This window comes from Aricia agestis, chromosome 3 (genome assembly GCF_905147365.1).
Source record: "Aricia agestis chromosome 3, ilAriAges1.1, whole genome shotgun sequence".
Taxonomy (NCBI): Eukaryota; Metazoa; Arthropoda; class Insecta; order Lepidoptera; family Lycaenidae; genus Aricia; species Aricia agestis.
The window spans coordinates 20,881,430-20,901,875 of NC_056408.1; the positions used below are offsets into that span (position 1 = coordinate 20,881,430).

At 35.5% G+C, this 20,446-nt stretch overlaps 2 protein-coding genes across 4 annotated transcripts in view; both read left to right on the forward strand.

The window, feature by feature from the left end:
• The first annotated feature begins 3,354 nt into the window (after positions 1-3,354).
• LOC121725483 (cuticle protein 16.5-like) lies at positions 3,355-4,156 on the forward strand. The gene has a single exon (XM_042112487.1). The coding sequence runs from the start codon at positions 3,398-3,400 to the stop codon at positions 4,154-4,156; it is 759 nt and encodes a 252-aa protein (XP_041968421.1). The 5' UTR covers positions 3,355-3,397.
• A 14,155-nt stretch (positions 4,157-18,311) lies between these two features.
• The window catches only part of LOC121740370, a 43,840-nt gene continuing 41,705 nt past the window's right edge, over positions 18,312-20,446 (forward strand). The window contains exons 1-2 of one of the 3 annotated variants that reach the window (XM_042133045.1): positions 18,312-18,435; positions 18,781-19,150. The gene's annotated coding sequence lies outside the window, so the exon portion shown is untranslated. The other 2 variants (XM_042133046.1, XM_042133044.1) reach the window with 2 other exon arrangements.

The following is a 20,446-nucleotide window of genomic DNA, read 5'->3' on the forward strand; positions in this document are numbered from 1 at the left end:
TTTGCGACCGACGACGCGACGTAAAGGCGCTTTTTCTGTGATGGCTGTTGTCACCCGCACGTATTTGCTCCGCATGTGGATTCGACGTGCTACTGGCCACGCATGTATTGCCCGCATGACAGAAAACTTTAATAAAATGGTAAGATGCGACCAGCAATGGCATGATAGGAAAAGCGCCGTAATTATGGACAACGCATAATTATTGCGTATCATAAAATATATATTTACTAGCTGTTGCCCGCGACTTCGTCCGCGTGGACTTCAGTTTATAGCGCGCGATGTCAACAAAATTGGTGTCAAAAGCTTTTATAAAAAAACCCTGGTACCCCTTAAATCAATACAGCTGTGCAGTGTGCACACAATAAGTATTTCATTTTTTTATATTAAACTTTATATTTTATGCCAAATTTTAAAGCTTATTTAGCCCTCCAATTACACAACTTTACCCATAAACTATTTATCATTGATAGATTTAAGGTTACGTCACTTCACAGATAAAGTACTGAGTTATTTAATACCGTAGAATAGATATAACAATCGAAAAAAATCGAAACTTAAAAAGATGATACCACGTCTTATAGAAAGACTTTTGAGCGCGATGTAGAAGACGCACGGCGCCATCTATTATGAATTGTTGGAACTAACTTAATTTGAACAAATTTACGCATTTTCACCCCCTTACAACCCTTTTTTCCAGTAAAAAAGTAGCCTATGTCCTTTCTCAGGCTTTAGACTATCTGTATACAAAATTTCATTACAATCGGTTCGGAAGTTTTGGCGTTTGGCGTGAAAGCGAGACTGACAGACAGACAGACAGACAGAGATACTTTCGCATTTATAATATTAGTATTGATTATGTGCACACTGAACAGCTGTTTTTGGGTATTTTGATTAATTAAGGGCCGCGCTACACCGGAATGGCAGCGGCGAGGCGAGCACTTTCAGCGCTGCCATTCCGGTGTAGCGCGGCCCTAAGAGGGGTACCACTTATCAGGGTTTTAAAAAGCGCCGCCGCCGCGCGCTATAAACTAAAGTCCACGCAGACGAAGTCGCGGGCAACAGCTAGTATTAAACATAAAATATGTTTAAGATTTTTGAAATTTTATTTTAATACACATCATTGAAAAAAAAGGAACATTGAAAACTTTTTGTTCCGCCTGCGGGACTCGAATCCAGGACCCCCGGGATGAGCGCTGGCCACGCGCAATGCGAATTCATTTTCATCGAAATTTTCATGGAAATAAGATATTTTCCCACATCAAAATGTAGCCTATGTCCTTTCTCAGACTCTAGAATAACTGTATACAAAATTTCATTGCAATCGGTTCAGTAGTTTTGGCGTGAAAGCAAGACAGACAGACAGACAGAGATACTTTCGCATTTATAATATTAATATGGATTATCAACTAAGTTAATTCATAGGCAGACGGGGGGACCTACGTAATTTGTTCAATTTATGTCAAACCCAGCCGACAGATTATTACTTAGTGTGCTCCGAGGCTTTAAATGAACGTGGACGGGGCGCTGCTGGTAAAGGAGAACTGTCAAAAATGACGTTTTTATATGATAGAAGCGTTAGTTCCTTTTCTAGCCACGTTCATTTAAAGTCTTGTCGAGCTGTAATGTTGAATTGACATAATCCGACTGAATGACGTAGGTCCGTCAACTGCCTATGAATCATTTTTTTTACGTATGCAATCGAAGCATCGCTGCTACGACAACGCGCCGCGACGCAACCGTGATATGTGGCCTCGCTCTTGCCCGTGTAGTGATTAGCGACACCTGTATAAATTGTAATAAAAACAGGAGAAATTATTTTCCAAGATTTGTTTTTGCTGATAAGTATGTCGATGAGATCTATACTAATATTATAAATGCGAAAGTATCTCTGTCTGTCTGTCTGTCTGTCTGTCTCGCTTTCACGCCAAAACTACCGAACCGATTGTAATGAAAGTATACAGATAGTCTAAAGCCTGAGAAAGGACATAGGCTACTTTTTTTACTGGAAAAAAGGGTTGTAAGGGGGTGAAAATGCGTAAATTTGTTCAAATTAAAAGTTAGTTCCAAAAATGCATAATAGATGGCGCCGTGCGTCTCCTACATCTTATTTCTATAAGAGGTGGTATCATCTTACATTTGAGTTTTGATTTTTTTTCGATTGTTATTACTTTTTTACGTTATTAAATAACTCAGTACTTTATCTATGCAGTGACGTAACCTTAAAAGTTAAACTTATCAATGATATAAATAGTTTATGGGTAAAGTTGTGTAATTATGGGCCTATAAGCTTTAAAATTTGGCTTAAAATATAAAGTTTAATTTAAAAAATATATATATTATGTACACACTGCACAGCTGTTTTGATTTAGGGGTACCAGGGTTTTTTTATAAAAGCTTTTGACACCAATTTTGTTGACATCGCGCGCTATAAACTGAAGTCCACGCGGACGAAGTCGCGGGCAACAGCTAGTAAGTAATAATAGAGGATGTGAATTGTTAATGACCGGGCCCCATTCTCTGAAAACTAATGTCTAATAGCTAATTCATGAAAATTACGCTTGATACTTCTTTCACCAATTTTCTAATAAACATTTGGATTTCTAAATATATATTATCATTACAGCAAAAGTGTTCTAATAAATATTATCCGTTATCTTTTGACACTTAAAACTGCTGTACTGATTTAGGAAGGACATCAGTTAGTTTTACGGATAAAATATGTACGTCTGCGGTCTGCCGCGCCGTATACAAAACGCTAGTAGGTAATAGGTATACCGTATACGTACAATAATAATTATTTAGGCACAGTAATACGAGTAGGAATTAGGATGTAACTTAACATGGAGTTAATAATAATATCAATTGTGGACTTTCCTGTAATTGCAAAATATGTAGGAATAATTACTGTAAGTAATTACAATATACAATGCCTAAATACTAGATCTATTCTATGAATAGAAAGCCTGTTGTAGACACGGATACAGGCTTTAGGATATAAAATAAGTCAATTTGGACAGTTGTAGACAAGGAGTAGGTCTCATTGTTAATCATACATTACTGCGACATTATGTAAATATCAAGACTATTGCATTATTGATTGTTAACAACAACAGGATCACTGTAATTTATACTTTAGGTAGGTGTAATAAAGTTGTCTTCGACATGTCACAGGACGGCCCCGCTGAGCTTAATTTTGCACTCGATTTTTACCAGTTAATCTTAACGGATTGTTTTGGACCTACTTTCTGTTGCCCTTCGTACGCTTAAAGATCACCTCCTCGACGGCCTTCCTACACTTAATAACAAAGGACTATACTCACGTCCGAGATCAGTCGTATAAATACTGTGCTGCCGATTCTGGGGGCATCAGTTTTGTACCGAAACAACACAGACCAACATGTTCAATCTGGTGGTGTTGTGCACCCTCGTCGCCGCGGCGGCAGCCGGCGGGATCGTCCCCCTGACGTACAGCGCGGCCCTCTTCCCAGCCACCACCACCATCAGCAGGCAGGCCAGCAGCGTCATCCACCCCACCCCGCTGATCTCCACCCCCCTCGTGTACTCGTCCCCACTGTACGCCCACCTCATCAAGAAGCGCTCGGCGGTGTTCGCGCCCAGCTTCATCGCGCCGTCGACGTACATCACGCGCGCCCCGCTCGTGACCGGCTACGCCGCGCCGCTGGCCACCACCTACTCTGTAGCCGCGCCGCTGACCACCGCCATCGCGTCCCCGTTCTACGGCGCGCACTTCATTAAGAAGAGGTCCGTGGCCGCCGTGTACGCCGCGCCCGCCGCCGTGTCCCACCAGTCTAGAGTGGACATCAAGTCGACCCCGGCCGTGGCCTACACCTCGTACTCGGCTCCTCTCACGTACGCGGCAGCCCCCGTCTTCTCCACCCCTATCGTGTCGGCCGCGCGCTTCGTGTCAGCCGCCCCCATCGCCTACAGCCACCTGATCAAGAAGAGGTCCCTGGCGGTCACCGCATACGTGGCTCCCTCCGCCGTGTCCCACCAGTCCCGCGTTGACTTCAAGTCGAACCCGGCCATCGAGACCACGTACACGTCCTACGCTGCTCCCCTGACTTACGCCGCCCCCGCCGTCTCCTACGCCGCTCCCATCTCCTACAGCAGCCCATTAATCTCACACCTCTATTGAAGAACTTTATAATATGCGACGAAGGGTTTTAAATTGTAAAAATAACATATAAAAGCAATTTCTTATCGATTCGGCTGTTGTAGATAATAAAAAAAGAATTAAAATTTATACATCTCTTTTCATAATTCTTACAACCTGAACCGAGTAATAGGTATTGATCACGGACATTGATATGAAGGGCACAGGAAAAGAAGGAGTTCATTGACATTGCCTTTGTTTCAGTAATAAGAGATTTAAACCTAAATGGAATGCAATGAGCGCGTTTTATTATAAATTTGTTTTTTTTTTTAAAGAACTTTACACCATTTCAGCCCCTTTTATCATGTTTAAAATTAAGTGATCTGATTGGCCACAGAAATAAGAAGCAAATGCTACAGTTAATCCAAAAAAACAAAAATGTCAATGAGCTCCTTTTTTTCCTGTGCCCTTCATATGTTTTGGACAAATCTTCAAACTTTATATATTGTATGATAAGCTCAGCTTTAGAATTGTCTGAAGATTTTATCGTGTTTGATGTAATATTCTTCAATTTGTCGATAAAATATGCCATAGATCATGACATTAAAGGATCGGACACCAGTGTCGGGAACTCGGGACACGTTGTATAGACGCCCACAACTCCCTTGCGCCAAATTTCGTTTATCGATTTCAGAATAAAATAATCCTATGTTATTTCCCGGGACAAAACGTAGCTTCATCTCATACCATACTTCAGCAAAATCGGTTCAGCGGTTTGGGTGAAACAATTCTGTCTATTCACAGACTGACATAAAGAAAGAAAGACACTAGACAGACATAATATCGCATTTATAACATTAGTATGGACATGGTATGGACTACGGGCACAGAGTCTGTGCCCGTACCAAGGAAGTCAATTCCCCGCTTTACGGCACTGTAACTATGCTACCTAGACAGACACCAGGTTTTTTTTATCCCGGGAAAAGTTTTAAAACTAGGATAGAAAAATATTTAAAATACCTATTTAGTATTTTCCTAATTTGTAACTAAGATATAATATTAGATTAGATGAGGGAAAAAATGTTGCAAAGATTTGAGCGCACAACTTATCATCTACTTTTGCGAACTTAATTTATGTTAATGTATTTAATAAATGTACATAATAAGTTCATTTACATATTATCTGTAAGTAAATATAAATTAAAAATAGCAACATTTAGGTATAATTTATATTTAAAGACAACTTCAAATTAACTTTTATAAAAAAAATAAAGAATATTTTCGGATCATTATTTCTGTAACATTTCAGATTTGTTTTACTTACTTATACCTACCTATATAAAAATATTGACCAGATACATTACATAGGTACATTACATACAGATTATTACATATTATATATCATATACGAATGATACAAAAAATATCCTGTCTATGATATTATTCAATTCGAATAAAATGGTCATAGATAGCAGAACAACACGGTTTACGAGTTGGTAGAAAGAGGATATTGGGCAAATTGTATCACGCGGAAAAAACAAGATAGATATTACAAATTTTCGATGCCTCCGTAGTCCGTACATAAATAATCGCATGTTCAAAAACACAATTTAACAGAATAGCCATTTGAAGACATGTCTTTTATTTACTTACAGGAGATTACAATATTTTACAGGAAAGCCATTTGAAAACAATAATCTTCAATTTAAATTTAAGCATTTAATAAAATTGTTGAAACTTCTATTGAATGTAGAGCCAGGCAAATTAAATGTTGTGTTTATGTTAATAATTTTATGTTTAAGTATAGTAATCAATAAAATTACTCTAGGTATAAGTAAAGAGTGGAGACCACGCTTAGGCAAACGTAGTGTAGGACGTCTCGCAGCACGGTGGACCGACGATTTGAAGAAAGAGGCTGGCAGCGGATGGATGAGGGCTGCCCAAGATCGGGATGGTTGGCGCTCATCGGGGGAGGCCTACGTTCAGCAGTGGACGGCAATAGGCTTTTGATGATGAGGTATATGTAGGTAATTGTTATTTTATTTTGAACTTTTTTTTGTTGGGGAAATAGACATGATACTACTTTACCCCGGGTTCGAACTCACTGTGTCAGTTTAGCATCAGCCTATTCAAGATTACCACCATAATTAAGAATCGTGCGGCAAAGCTAAAACTTATTCCCCTTAACGTCACAGAATAAAAAATTCAATTTTAATTATTTCATTAACGTTATTATAAGGGAAATGGCGAGAATAAACCTATTTTTTTTTACAAAATTTTATTATAATCTTAGATATAAGGCAAAACAATTCTTACAAGAATAGAAGCGAATTTTGAGAATTTTCCAGAGCGTTTTGGGGGTGGGACATACATCACCCGCCCGTATCGATTTGAAAATTTTTTTGCCTCCACGCAGACGCGGAGGTATAAAAATTTTTATAGCCTCACCCCAAAACCTACGTCTGCCAAGGAAATTACGACACCATAAAGTTCTACATGAAATTGTACAAAATGTACCTAGGTACATAGTACCTACATACCACTTGCTTACAGATTCACAAGACAATCCACCAGTGTGTAAATTCCACGACAAAGATTTTAATACTCAGGATAGGCTATTAATGCAAGCTAGTACTAGGTATATGAAGTTTTCATTTAAGAAATGGGTTCAAGATTTACCTCAATTTCAAGCCACAAGAAAATGGACAGTAAGCCATTACCATATCCTGTGATTCCCATGCCATGTCTATTAAACACGTCTATGGCCGGGGCGTCCCCGTGGGGGTTAGAACTTCTGAAAGCTTAGGTATGCCTTATAGCGCTTACGTTTTGACTGCGTTAATAATAGTACCTACCCAACACTGGTTTCGGTGACAGTGGCCGGTTTCATTGAAAAACTGGACTTCGGATTATAACAAAATTCTATACTTACCTACATAACGTAATTTCTGTAAGTATGACAAAAATACTAATATTTTTGTACGTAATACCAGAGACCATTTATTACTCTATGGTAATACCTATATTCTTAAATCTTATAATAATACTAGCTGTCCCGGCAAACGTTGTTTTGCCATAAAAATAATTTTTGGTATGAAAAATAGATGTTGGCCGATTCTCAGACCTACTCAATATTATGCTCACAAAATTTCATGAGAATCGATCAAGCCGTTTCGGAGGAGTACGGGAACGAACATTGTGACACGAGAATTTTATATATAAGATTATTACTATATTGTATCTAAAATACAACAAAAATTAAAAATGTACTGTATCGATTTACATAATTTTATTTTTACTCTTTTTTATGTACTTACCTAAGTATTTAATTTTGGATCTCCTTCAAATGTTTCTTGTTTAGACAAAATGGTCAATAAATTATATATTTTCGACTAGACAATCTAAAATATTTAAAAGTAGAAAAACATCTTTTAGCTTTAATCTAGCTCTAGCACCAATGATTATTATAAGAACATCATTGTCTAGCACTTTTAAATAATAATTTATTTCAAAATTGAAGGCATAAACTGCAAAAATTGTTATTATAAACTTTACATTATTTTAAATGGGAGGAGAAGGACACTTGGACCATACGAGATATGGCACATTAATAATTGTCAGTCCTCATAAATCGTAATAGAGATTTTTTACTTTTTATGGTGGGTACTTTACAAACGAATATAATCGGCAGAGATTTTTAAAATGATGAACGATAAATTAATTTAAGTAAAATTGTTAACTTTCTGTTTAACAGATTTTAAAATATTTTCACACGTTTTGTGATCTTGATAATGATGTTTGACGGACAGAGTACGCATTCTGTTTCTATAAATAACTGTTCTCTACATTCACATGATTTTTATGGGCACAAAATTAACATAACGTTGAATTTCTGGGCGATATAAAATATTTATGCCTATCTGTCATATTTGAACACACTTTTCCTCTTGATTTGAAAAATCATAGATCGCTAATTATAGTATGTAATATGTATAATGATATTATAAGTACATTAAGTAGACATATATTATCATTTAATGCCTACTTTAACATTCTGTTCAATATTCAAATACACATAATATAATAATTGATGTCAAATAAAAAATAAAGGTTCACTAAAATGTGTAAAGCAGACATTGAAATCCAAAAATATCTTAGGTGCTTATAGAAGTTTGTAGAAAGCATACCTATATACCACTTTGTCAACGCAACTTAAACCTTAAATGCAAAAGATAAGGTTGAAATTTCTTTGATAATAATTTATTTGATGCTTATAGTGTAGTTCGAAATTCAAAACGTTCCACACACGCGCCGCTTGATCGATTTTCGAAACGGCGTTGGGAGTTCCCCCTTCTCCCCTAAAATGCCTTAACATGGCCTTAACTTTTTGTATTTTTCTTTTCCGTCTTCAGCTCAGACGTTAGGTGGGGCGATTTTTCTCGTCGAGATATAAAAATTATATTTTGGTTTTTCATTCAGCAGTCGAACTTAAACAGACGTTGTCCTTGATTAAATAAACAATTTTTATGTTGTTAAATGAAATGGGTACCAAATAAATTAAATTTTATGTTACAAAAAAATAATATTGCAAAATTTAAAATTTAATAGGTACTTAGAGTAGGTTAGTTTCCTAGTTCGTAACACTAATTTCAGTTCGTAGTAAGGACTGAAATTAATAAAATATATATTATCACTCGCGCAAAACAAATAAAAAAAGATATAATCCCTAAATAAGTATTAACTACTAAGTATTAAGTGATAAAGCTTTACAAGGTGCGGTACTTAAAAAAAACATGAACTCTATATTTGAATTAGCGAAACATTTCGTTCACATTTAATCGGGAAGCATGTGAAAGAGACAACTACAAAAATTGTAGACCTGTCTTGAATAGAACAAAATCCTTGATAAAGCAGGTTTACAGGAAAAGTCACGAAAAAAAATGTGTATAATTTTAATTTATGCGCTCAAAATAGCAAGTTTATTCATAACAGTCCATGAAGGTGAAATTTTAAAAGGAAATTTTATTAATATTATAATACTTAGGTAAGTATAGGTATTCCTTCTTATCGTGATAAATTATTATTATTAGTTCGGACTTCAGAGATAAAAATAAGTCAAACTTAACATTTTTATTTAAAAATAGTTTCGTTATAAAATAAATTATAAGCGTTCACCTAAGGTACTTTCTGTCACTGGGGTTCAAGTATGCCCTTAGTAGTCTGTGCTGGGGTTGAAAAACTAAGAAATAGCTATACCTACTTCAATCCTAAAATGGAGAGAGTAGATCGAAAGAGAATTGTTATAAATTGTAATGGTTCTTTTACTATCTAAGGTACTGAGGTACTGTTATAATTCTAAAAATAAAATATTTCTAAATAGGTTAAAATAAATATTTGAGGAGCTCTCAAGTCCCAATACGCGAAACATGACGTTCAAACCACGTAAAAGAGGTGTCATTTTGACCGTGGCCTCGTAGCATCCAAGCGGGTGGACCGATTTTGATCGAGGTTTTTTTTTTGTTTTAACGAACATAATCGAGAATGTTCTTAGCTATAGTTCATCATCATCTACATCAGCCAGTGCTGGAAAATCAGGGTTGATCTGGTTTATGAGCGGTGTAGTGTTATGTAGGTATGCATCACAAATCACAATGCATCGTGAGTACTGCAGTGGACAGTGTGGTATGCATTAAGTTATAGTCTTTTAAGTAGTTCCATTTTTTACATTCTGATTCCTACCCTTATTAATATTACTCGTTCATAGAAATAGTGACCTCATGCTCAGGTGATGTTGCAACCTGGAAATCTATAGCATACCCAACTCCTCACCAACTTAGAACAGAAAATTAGTGGTTAGGCTCATTTTAATTGTAATAATAAATAAGACGCAGATAAATAGTTAATATTTGCATCCTGCTGCTGCAGCATCAACTAGAATCAAAAGGAGCCTAGCTCCTCAACCCATAGCAGAAATTTCGTGTTTGGGCTCATATCCTCTTTTTGACATGAAAAAAAAAATTAAATTAAAAAAAAATAAGGTTTACCTTTTATTTTTTCTTAATTTAATTTTATTAGTAATAAGGTTAGGCAACAGGTGAATTTGAAAAATATTACCTCACATCTTTGCTTTTAGAACTATTAAGAGGATTCCACACCGCCGTTTTTCCATACAAACGTTGTCCCCTGTTTCCTCCCTGGATAATGCCGATAGAGATAAGATTTGTTTCCTGAATATCTATGGCCACTATTAGCATGTCCCTATGTTTTCCTTTTTTTCATAATTTTATTATTAAAAAAGATAGAGAGAGAACGTCCAAAAACCCAAAAAAATGGCCAGATTTTGCTCTGTGTTCAAACAACCAGGAAACAAAACTGGCTAAAATATTGTTAGACAATAGTAAAAGTCTTGAATTATACATTGAGCGATATTTATTCGAGCAGAGTTTTACCTTACATGTCTCAAAGTTAATTACAGAATGAATCAATCAATGCAATATGGCTGGCTTTTATACCATTTTACACAAAAGAAACGAACTTCCGTTGACAATTCAAATATAGCAAAATCATAAAGAAATACATTAAAATTAAGAATGGCTAAGAATAAGTTAAGTACATAATTCTAAATATTAATTAATGTACTTCTCATATTTTAGATAATATGAGAAGAGGAAGTTATAACGGAAGTAAATAATCCTCCCGCCCATTTATAACTAACTAATTGTCAAAATCAAGTACCTTACTTATTAATATTTAAAATATAATAATCACTTATTAAAATTATATATAGTGACTAACATAATATACTGATTTAAATAAATAAATATAATATCATGTAGCTTGTCCATTGACATCCGCTAACACTCGGCCATCCTGCATTAGGAGTGTCCCACGACGTTCCCATGGTTTGCTTCCCTGTGCTGTACCAGTGCCAGAACTGCCAGTGGTCTGAAACAGCGGAAGACATCGAAACAGTATTTTGTAAAAAAAAAGAAGTAAAATATAATACATTGATGTCAGAAAAATCTACTAGTATCACATCTCATCTCCAGCCAACACGTGGCATTTCTGAAGCCTAAAGGTAATTTATGCATTTTTATTTTTGTTGTATTGTTATCGGTAACATAATATTTTGTCACGTAGACAACTTTACTATTGTAGTAATTTTTAGTTCAATTTTAGAATATTTGTAAGGTCACACAGACTTAGTAGGTCACGTAGACACCGGTCACGTAGACACCGGTCACGTAGACACCGGACACGTAGACACCGGTCACGTAGACACCGGTCACGTAGACACCGGTCACGTAGACAGCGATCACGTAGACATCGGTCACGTAGACATCGGTCACATAGACATCGGTCACATAGACATCGGTCACATAAACATCGGTCACATAGACATCGGTCACATAGACATCGGTCAAATAGACATCGGTCACATAGACATCGGTCACATAGACATCGGTCACATAGACATCGGTCACATAGACATCGGTCACGTAGACATCGGTCACGTAGACATCGGTCACGTAGACGTCCATCACGTAGACGTCCGACACGTAGACGTCAGTCACGTAGACGTCAGTCACGTAGACGCCAGTCACGTAGACGCCAGTCACGTAGACGCCAGTCACGTAGACGCCAGTCACGTAGACGCCAGTCACGTAGACGCCAGTCACGTAGACGCCAGTCACGTAGACGCCAGTCACGTAGACGCCAGTCACGTAGACGCCAGTCACTTAGACACCAGTCACATAGACGCCAGTCACATAGACTTTATTTTAATTTAGAACGAAACTGACGCTTTGACTATGTTTTTAATATTTTTGTAACTGTTTGGTCACAGAGACTTGAATTACCTATGTTAATATTTTTTTTCTTTTAGGTGCAGCTCCGGAACCAGTTTCTTATTAATATCAATTGTGAAGAATATAGAAGTAGAAAAGCTAAAGTGTGATTATTATAAAATAGTTATTAAATTTGTATATAAGTACCTATTCGGTTTTGTAAAACCATTGCAAAATTAAAATTTAATATCAATAAAATTTGTTTTCTGTACACATGATACATATTAAATTATTAACTCTAATCGTATTAACTAATAATTAATAATAACTAAAACTTTATTACAAAAATTATAAGTCAATCAATTAGATCATCCGTGTCTACTTCAGCATCGCTAGTTGAGCAGTATCAGAAGTCACTGATTTATAAGGCCTTAATACCTCACCCCTTACTACAGCTGAAAACTTCTTACTTTTCAATTTTTGGGTCACTTTGGCATTGGGGTCGTTAGTAGCTCCCCCTTTCCACAATACAAGATCACCGACTGAATATTTCCTACATTTCTTGTGAGTTTTGTCTATTTTTCGTAACAGTCATATAATTTCTATCAATTCGGAGTGTTGCTGTTGCCCTTCATTCAGTTAATGCCTGTCGTTGCGAAGTATGGTCACTAGGACCACTGGATGGAATAGCTGGTAATTTAGAGTTATCATAGCTAAACATAAGTTTAAACGAAAGCTGAAAGGAAGGAAGTAGTAGAATTAGGTGTATTATTTATACCCCATACTATATCCATTAATTTGTCAACCGAAACAGTTTCATATTTAGACATTTGATCTGGGACTAGCTATAGCGTTAAGAAAGTGTTTTAGTTGCATGTCTTCTGCAAATTGGTTAAGGTATCGGATAGGAGATGCTTTGCCTCTATGTTATTATGCGGACTGGGTTTATAATATTACTATGGATTTGATCACACAGCCATCCTATATAGATAATAATATTACTATGGATTTGATCACACAGCCATCCTATAGATAATATTATTGTGTTGATCTTAGGATTTGATCACACAGCCATCCTATAGATAATATTATTATTGTGTTGATTTTAGGATTTGATCACACAGCCATCCTATAGATTCTATGTTGATTTAAGGATTTGATCACACAGCCATCCTATAGATAATATTAATAATGTGTTGATTTTAGGATTTGATCACACAGCCATCCATGATCTTATATAGATAATAATATTACTATGGATTTGATCACACAGCCATCCTATAGATAATATTATTATTGTGTTGATTTTAGGATTTGATCACACAGCCATCCTTTATAGATAATAATATTACTATGGATTTGATCACACAGCCATCCTATAGATTCTATGTTGATTTAAGGATTTGATCACACAGCCATCCTATAGATAATATTAATAATGTGTTGATTTTAGGATTTGATCACACAGCCATCCTTTATAGATAATAATATTACTATGGATTTGATCACACAGCCATCCTATAGATAATATTATTATTGTGTTGATTTAAGAACAACAAATCGTTCTCCATTTGAGTTTTTTCGGAACAGTATATCCTCTTTAACTACATAAAAATTATTAACTATATTATCAGGGTTGTTCGTATCCCTTTAACTGAGAAATAATATTTTGTAAATTAATATCTAAATGTTAGTAACCAATCAGTTTCCTTAATGACGTAAGTATACTGTTTCGTGACCGGGATTCCTACTAAGAGCGTCTACATGTCTCATTCTATTCCCTAGATGATACTCAATTTGCAGGTCATAATCTTGTATGCTAAGCCACCATAGAGCAATACAAGGAGCAAGATCTTTTGCTAAGGGTTGTGCATAACGCTGCAAATTCCGAAGATTCCACAACAGCTAATGTTTTTAACTCGAACTATAGTAAAACCGTTCTTTAGATGTGACTACCAAAATAGGCTGTAGGTTTAAATGTGCCGGCCTGCTGTATTTGTATTAGTATACCCCCTAAACCTAGTTTTCTAGCATCCGTGTTAACCTGGAGATCACAGCCACACAATTTTGTCACTTGGTCCTCAATATGAGTATCTTTGAGTGTCTGAATTTAAATTTCGGTAATCAATGCACAGCCTGTAACCTTCACCTTTTTTTAACTAGAATCACTGGACTAGCATATTCAGATATAGAGCAACGTATGATACCAGCTTCCAAAAGATCGTTAATATTTTCATCAACTATTGCATTTTCTTTTTAAGACATATCCTATAGAGCCTACCAAGTACGACTTTATCAGTTTTTATTTTCATTTTTAATAAATCTGTGTACCCTAAATATTTTGTATCCCTAGTGAATAAATGTTTTTGTCTATCTAATATCATCATCTTTTTTTTGTCTAAACTTTCACCAATTACCTTACCTAAACCCTCTAATTCCCGATTCAATGCTATTTGTGATTCAATCGATAAAGTCATATTTTCAGTAGAGGTATTCGAGTCGATAATATTAACAATTTCAGCCCGGGCAATTAACGAATATTGCAGGCCAAGTTATTTCAATTACACCAATATTTATAACCTTTAAATGACAACTCCTCCAGGAATTATATAACACAAATATAGGAATTATATAGCACATAAACTGGATTTGTTCCATTGAATTGTTTCTCATTTGGATCGATATCTACAATTACATCAATATTACAGCAACTATTTTTAGGTAAAATTGTATCACGTTTCAGCAAAACATTTTAGTTATATCTATCACCAAAATCTATCACTTATATTTGTCAGCTGTTTGTAACTGTCAAACAAATTATAAGTCTCAGTAAAAGTGGCGGAATTTGCTGTAGTAACTAATACCAAGCTGGTTGATCATTGATTGGCCAATAATTAAGTCTATGTCACTTGGCAGTTGTTGTACAGTCTCTACATGGTCACTAAGACACACTTGATCTATTTTATAGTTAACTTTAGATTTCATTTTCATTATTCTTGTTCATTGGCTCCTACCCACATTTTTTTTTGCAAATATTATTATTTACTTACTAAGATATTACTTGAAGTATAAAAAGTGTTACTTACTTGTGTTGAATTCTGCGGTTGCCAAGTTGTTCCTGCTGTATTCGCGAACCAGCAGTTAGCCGTCGCATGACAGAGGCGTTGAAAAGTTCGACAATTGTAGCAGCGTTTATTCTTGGCTGGAGAGCTGCTGTCGATTTTCCATCACTTGCACCTTTCCTCCAAGTAGACTTTCGCATTGGCTTGTAGTTCATTCAGTAACGCTCGCCCTGGATGTTGCATTTCTTAAGCAGAGAGACTTTATCGTGGTAATATTTGGTCATCGTCCCGCAGCCCGCTTTCAGTCTTCGTTTGAATCATCATAGCTTCAAGGCAGTCATTGTCTAGCGCCCCCACGTAAACGCATTTGCACGATGAACTGTCGATCGGTAGGTACTGTTCCGTAAACCTCTCCTAGGTGGTCGATTTTATGCAGCCATGTAGCTACATTACAAGCGTCGTCTTCTGGTTGAAACTTTGGTATCACTTCTGCATCAGCTTGAGTAATTCTGCGTCGTTTTATCACTGGTTCACATATCACAATCACTGTTGTTTATGTTCAAAAAAAGAAAAAAAATATCACTTTCTTCGCTGTCAATCGCAGAGAGTCTGAGCAAGTCTGGGCGTTCTTCTCCGGTTGCCAAGTCCCGCAGCATAAGGACCGGACATTTTTGAAATAATCCCACTTCTGAGATGTTAGACAATAGTAAAAGTCTTGAATTATACATTGAGCGATATTTATTCGAGCAGAGTTTTACCTTACATGTCTCAAAGTTAATTACAGAATGAATCAATCAATGCAATATGGCTGGCTTTTATACCATTTTACACAAAAGAAACGAACTTCCGTTGACAATTCAAATATAGCAAAATCATAAAGAAATACATTAAAATTAAGAATGGCTAAGAATAAGTTAAGTACATAATTCTAAATATTAATTAATGTACTTCTCATATTTTAGATAATATGAGAAGAGGAAGTTATAACGGAAGTAAATAATCCTCCCGCCCATTTATAACTAACTAATTGTCAAAATCAAGTACCTTACTTATTAATATTTAAAATATAATAATCACTTATTAAAATTATATATAGTGACTAACATAATATACTGATTTAAATAAATAAATATAATATCATGTAGCTTGTCCATTGACATCCGCTAACAATATACAAAAAAAATTAAACATAGGAACACAGCTCAAGCCTTCCTTTAATTCTTAATGAAAAAAGTACTTAAATCGGTTAAGTTTTGGAGAAGGAACCAGCGGACAACGAATCGAAGATTTTCTGTTCTTTTATTATAACTTTTGTCGTGTTGTCTCTATCGCGCTCTGTGGTGGGAGACTTGAGATTGGTGAGACAGCAATACATTTTCAAATACCTATTTTCAATTTCTCTCGCCCCTGGTGTATCCTCTTAAATGAGTGGTCAGGAGTATATATTATTATGGATCGCGTAAAAAGACTGAAATGAGTTTTGTGTTTTTTATTTTACGATTTTGGCCAAATTAAGTCGAATTGTTTTTTCTTTTATTGGTCAAAGGTGCTAGATGTTACGTAGTATATGCATATGACCATTGATGAAATACTCAAACATATGACATTCTCTTTGGTGCTAGAGTGCTTGTGATTATTATATAAAAGTACTCGATGTGCAGAAATGTATTTAATTATATTGTGCGATAACTGAATTATGTGCGCCGCAGATTCGATCACACAAAAAGTGTGCCGTCTGCGATCTCCCTTAAAGTACCTATATTCAAACTCAACTTGATATCAATAATTATTCTCTGCTTTTCGTTCGTTCGGACTTCGGGCTTAAATGATGAAATTTCTGTTTAAACGAGAGGACCGATTTTGATGTATGATCGTTTTGTAGTGGTAATGTAATTATATGTATAGACTACGATAATAATATGCTAAATGTAAGTAATTGTAAGTTCAATTTTATCTTCTTAAAGAAATATAGTAATTTTAAGACTGACTTAATACGATTATAGCAGAGTTAATAAAGAGTACCTAAGTAATCGAAAAAAAATTAAAGTTCATTTTATACGACTTGAGAACTAGACTTGTCTCACAGTCTAGATATTTTCCCACCTTTCTAGCGCTAGACACGCCTCGCGACCTAGATTTGGTACGATTTGTATAGTACACACTAGTAATATTACTTTAATTACTTATTATAAATTAATAGATGGCTAGATTATTATGCTGATAAATTGTTTATTAAAAAAAAGGGTTATTATGTATGTAAGGTGGTCCTGCATAGGTCTGGATTTCAGTGGTATTTCAAACTTTTGACCTTACTGCTCAGAAAGATTGTTTAAAAGTCAATGGGCCTGACGAAGAATTATAGATTGTACATATTTGTACTTATATAATTAGCCTAGCCCCTTGGCTGGCCAATTTTTAATTTCTGTTATAATTAGCTTTAATTTAATATACTTAATGTCAAATAAAATTTTATAAACGTCGATATTTTTTTATATTATGAACTAATAATGGCCATTCTCCCCTTTTTGACATTTGGAATGTAAACCCTAAATAAATGGGCCCGTTTCACCACTTCCTGTTAAGTGTCGGATAGGCTATCCACATCCACAACTTATCTGACAGATACTATCTGTCAAGTTAAGTTGTAGATATAGGCTATAAGGCCTAAGTATTGTTATCATAACTTGCTTGGTCTACGATAACAGTGATGGGTAGACATTAATGGTAAATGATAAGTAATAATAATACTTACTATTAGAGAACAAACTTAAAATTCAACTCGATTATCGACTGTAAAATACAAAAATGTAATACTTAATATGAAATATGTAAGTACTTATTCGATTTGACACAGATCGAGTTTAACAAGTATTAGTTAACAATTTTTGTAAGCGATTAGTTATACCGCATACGATAGTGGAAGCTATTTCGAAACTAGCATTTAGCGGACATGACTTGCTCAAAATATTAAATGAAATTTTAGATTATTGATTGTATTGCTGGCTCAGTCGTTGACTATACGATTTTAATGTATTACAGAAACTCGTACAAGTATACCTACTATATAAACACGAAAACTACACATACGGGAAATAACTCACACAAGCGAGAAATTACATAGAAAACAGCCGTTCTCCCTAGCATAGCATACCAGCGTAGTATAGAAAAAAACTTCAAAATAGTACGGCTTCTTCGCTCGTTTTGTAAGTTATTGATGGGAAATTAATACCCCAAGATATGACGTCTCGAGGCGTATACAGTTCAATTTTCTTTGCCGCACGAGTAATTTTGTCTCCCTCGCACGTCCGAACGCTTTCGAGTTTTCCCGTTCATGATCCAACTCAAAATACGCCAAAAATGACGTCGTCGGGCCAAATGTTTCGAAAACAGTATCTCGCGCCTCGTCACGGATAACTCGTGTTCGTTCACCGTTTATCATTTGGAAATTTCTAATCCACTGATCGTACTCGCCGTAAGTTTTACAAACAAATTCGCATCCGTTTCGCATTTTTCGCAAGTAGCGCCAAATATGAAAGTCGACGAAGTCGTTACGGTCGTTTTTCGCTCGACGGTTCTTATTAACCGACGGATTTTAAGAGTTCCATACAAAAGGCGTCGTAATTGATGAAAGCGCATCGCTGAAATCCGCCGGTTAGCGAGTAGAAAATTCTGACAGCTCGAAACCGTCACAAGAAATAATGTCGTTTTTATTATATTTTTTGATAAATTATTATTCTAGTTTCGATCCGTCTACAATAGAACGGCCTTATCGATTTTCTTATTTAGCGCGCCACTATATTTTGTACTTTTTCGAAAGGTCCACGTCCGAGTATCTAAGCGCTTTCGAAAAACGTTTTACATTTATTTTCTCGCAGCGAACGGACGTCGAGCGCGCTATGGCAAATTGGTAATAATTCAGTTCATTACGGAGTAATTTCGAGCTGGAATATGGGTTAGCGCTAAGGGAACGACGTGATAATGTATCGCGGTGCAGTGTTAGCTTCGAAGATGTTTGTTTCGTGACAACCGTGAGCCGAACTATTTGTTTGTCTATTATTTGTGTTCAGTGGATTAGGTTGTGAAAGTACGGCAGTTTTGTGTTTTTGTGATCTCGGATGCCGACAGGTCGTCAGACGTATGTGTCTGCGTGGGAAACCGATGACCGAGGACTCCGGAAACCTCCTCCAGTAAGTAGCCGTGGTGTCCGAGCAGCTCTAGAACGCGGAGCCGCCGTCTGTTTGAACTAGGAATAGGTAGTTTCCCAGTGCGCACATACTCACACATACGTGCAATACTAGTTATGTGCTGGTCAGGTTAAATATTTCCCCTGCATTGAACATAAATTGACTGAACCGACTGCTGCACTGGAGCTCCCGATTCAATTTATCTATTTATTCTCGTTTTGACCGGCTATGAAGTTTTAAATGCCCAAAGAAGTTAATCAGCCTTCGATAACAATATTTAGGACCGTAGGAAATATGCATAATAAAACACCCATTACACATTAAACAGGTATTTTGTTTGCTGATAAGAACTCAAATATGCTGTGCCTACTTATATTTTCGTTTTGATTTATCAGAATCATTAGGGATGACTACAGAATAGAAGTGCTTTTGGCTACCCCACTGGGTGCTTAGAAGGTTCACACTGAATATTCAATGGGTCATCACTCATCCGCGTCAAATATAATCCCTTAAATCTAATAAGAGGAACATAATAAGTTGTCAGTATATTTAATTCACTTTTCATAAAACTTAATAATATAATTAACATTTTAGTATCTTCTCGATAACTTTCAATAAACACACATTAAAAACAAAAAGAATCTGTCCTTAAACAGAACCTTTGAAAACATTCCTTTAAACCTTTAAAAATTGTACAAGACAATATATTCCAGAATTGATGAAACTCTTGGTTAAATACCTACTAAGTACTTAAAAAAATTAATACGGTTTAAAAAGATATTAAAATTTTCAAGCAATTTTTACAAATAGCTAATTATAAATTCAATTATAATTAGCATTTTCTAATTTATAGAATTGATAAGCAAGCTTTAAGAAGATCATAATATTTAAACCAAAATTCATATTTACTCTTGATTATTCCAATAATATTTTCTGTTTGATTATAATATTTTCACTTTTATTAATATAAATTATATTTAGTTTGGTGTAACTTTGTTGATGGGCTTATCAGATGTTTTGGCATAGGCCTCTTCTAAAAAAATTATTCCTATCAAAGATTTATTAGAACTTTCCGTGATCCATTTCTTGTAACTTTGTTCAGGTATGTAAACCCTATATATATTGCGCATGTAAACCATGCACAATATATATAGGGTTTACATACCTTTTCCTGCCATTTAAGCTTATACTTTGGTATGTCTTTTATTTTCTTTCATATTTGTAGTTTGTTCAGCTGATTACACAATTTACAAAAAAATTATGATTAATGCCTTTGCATTAATCATAAATTTATATAAA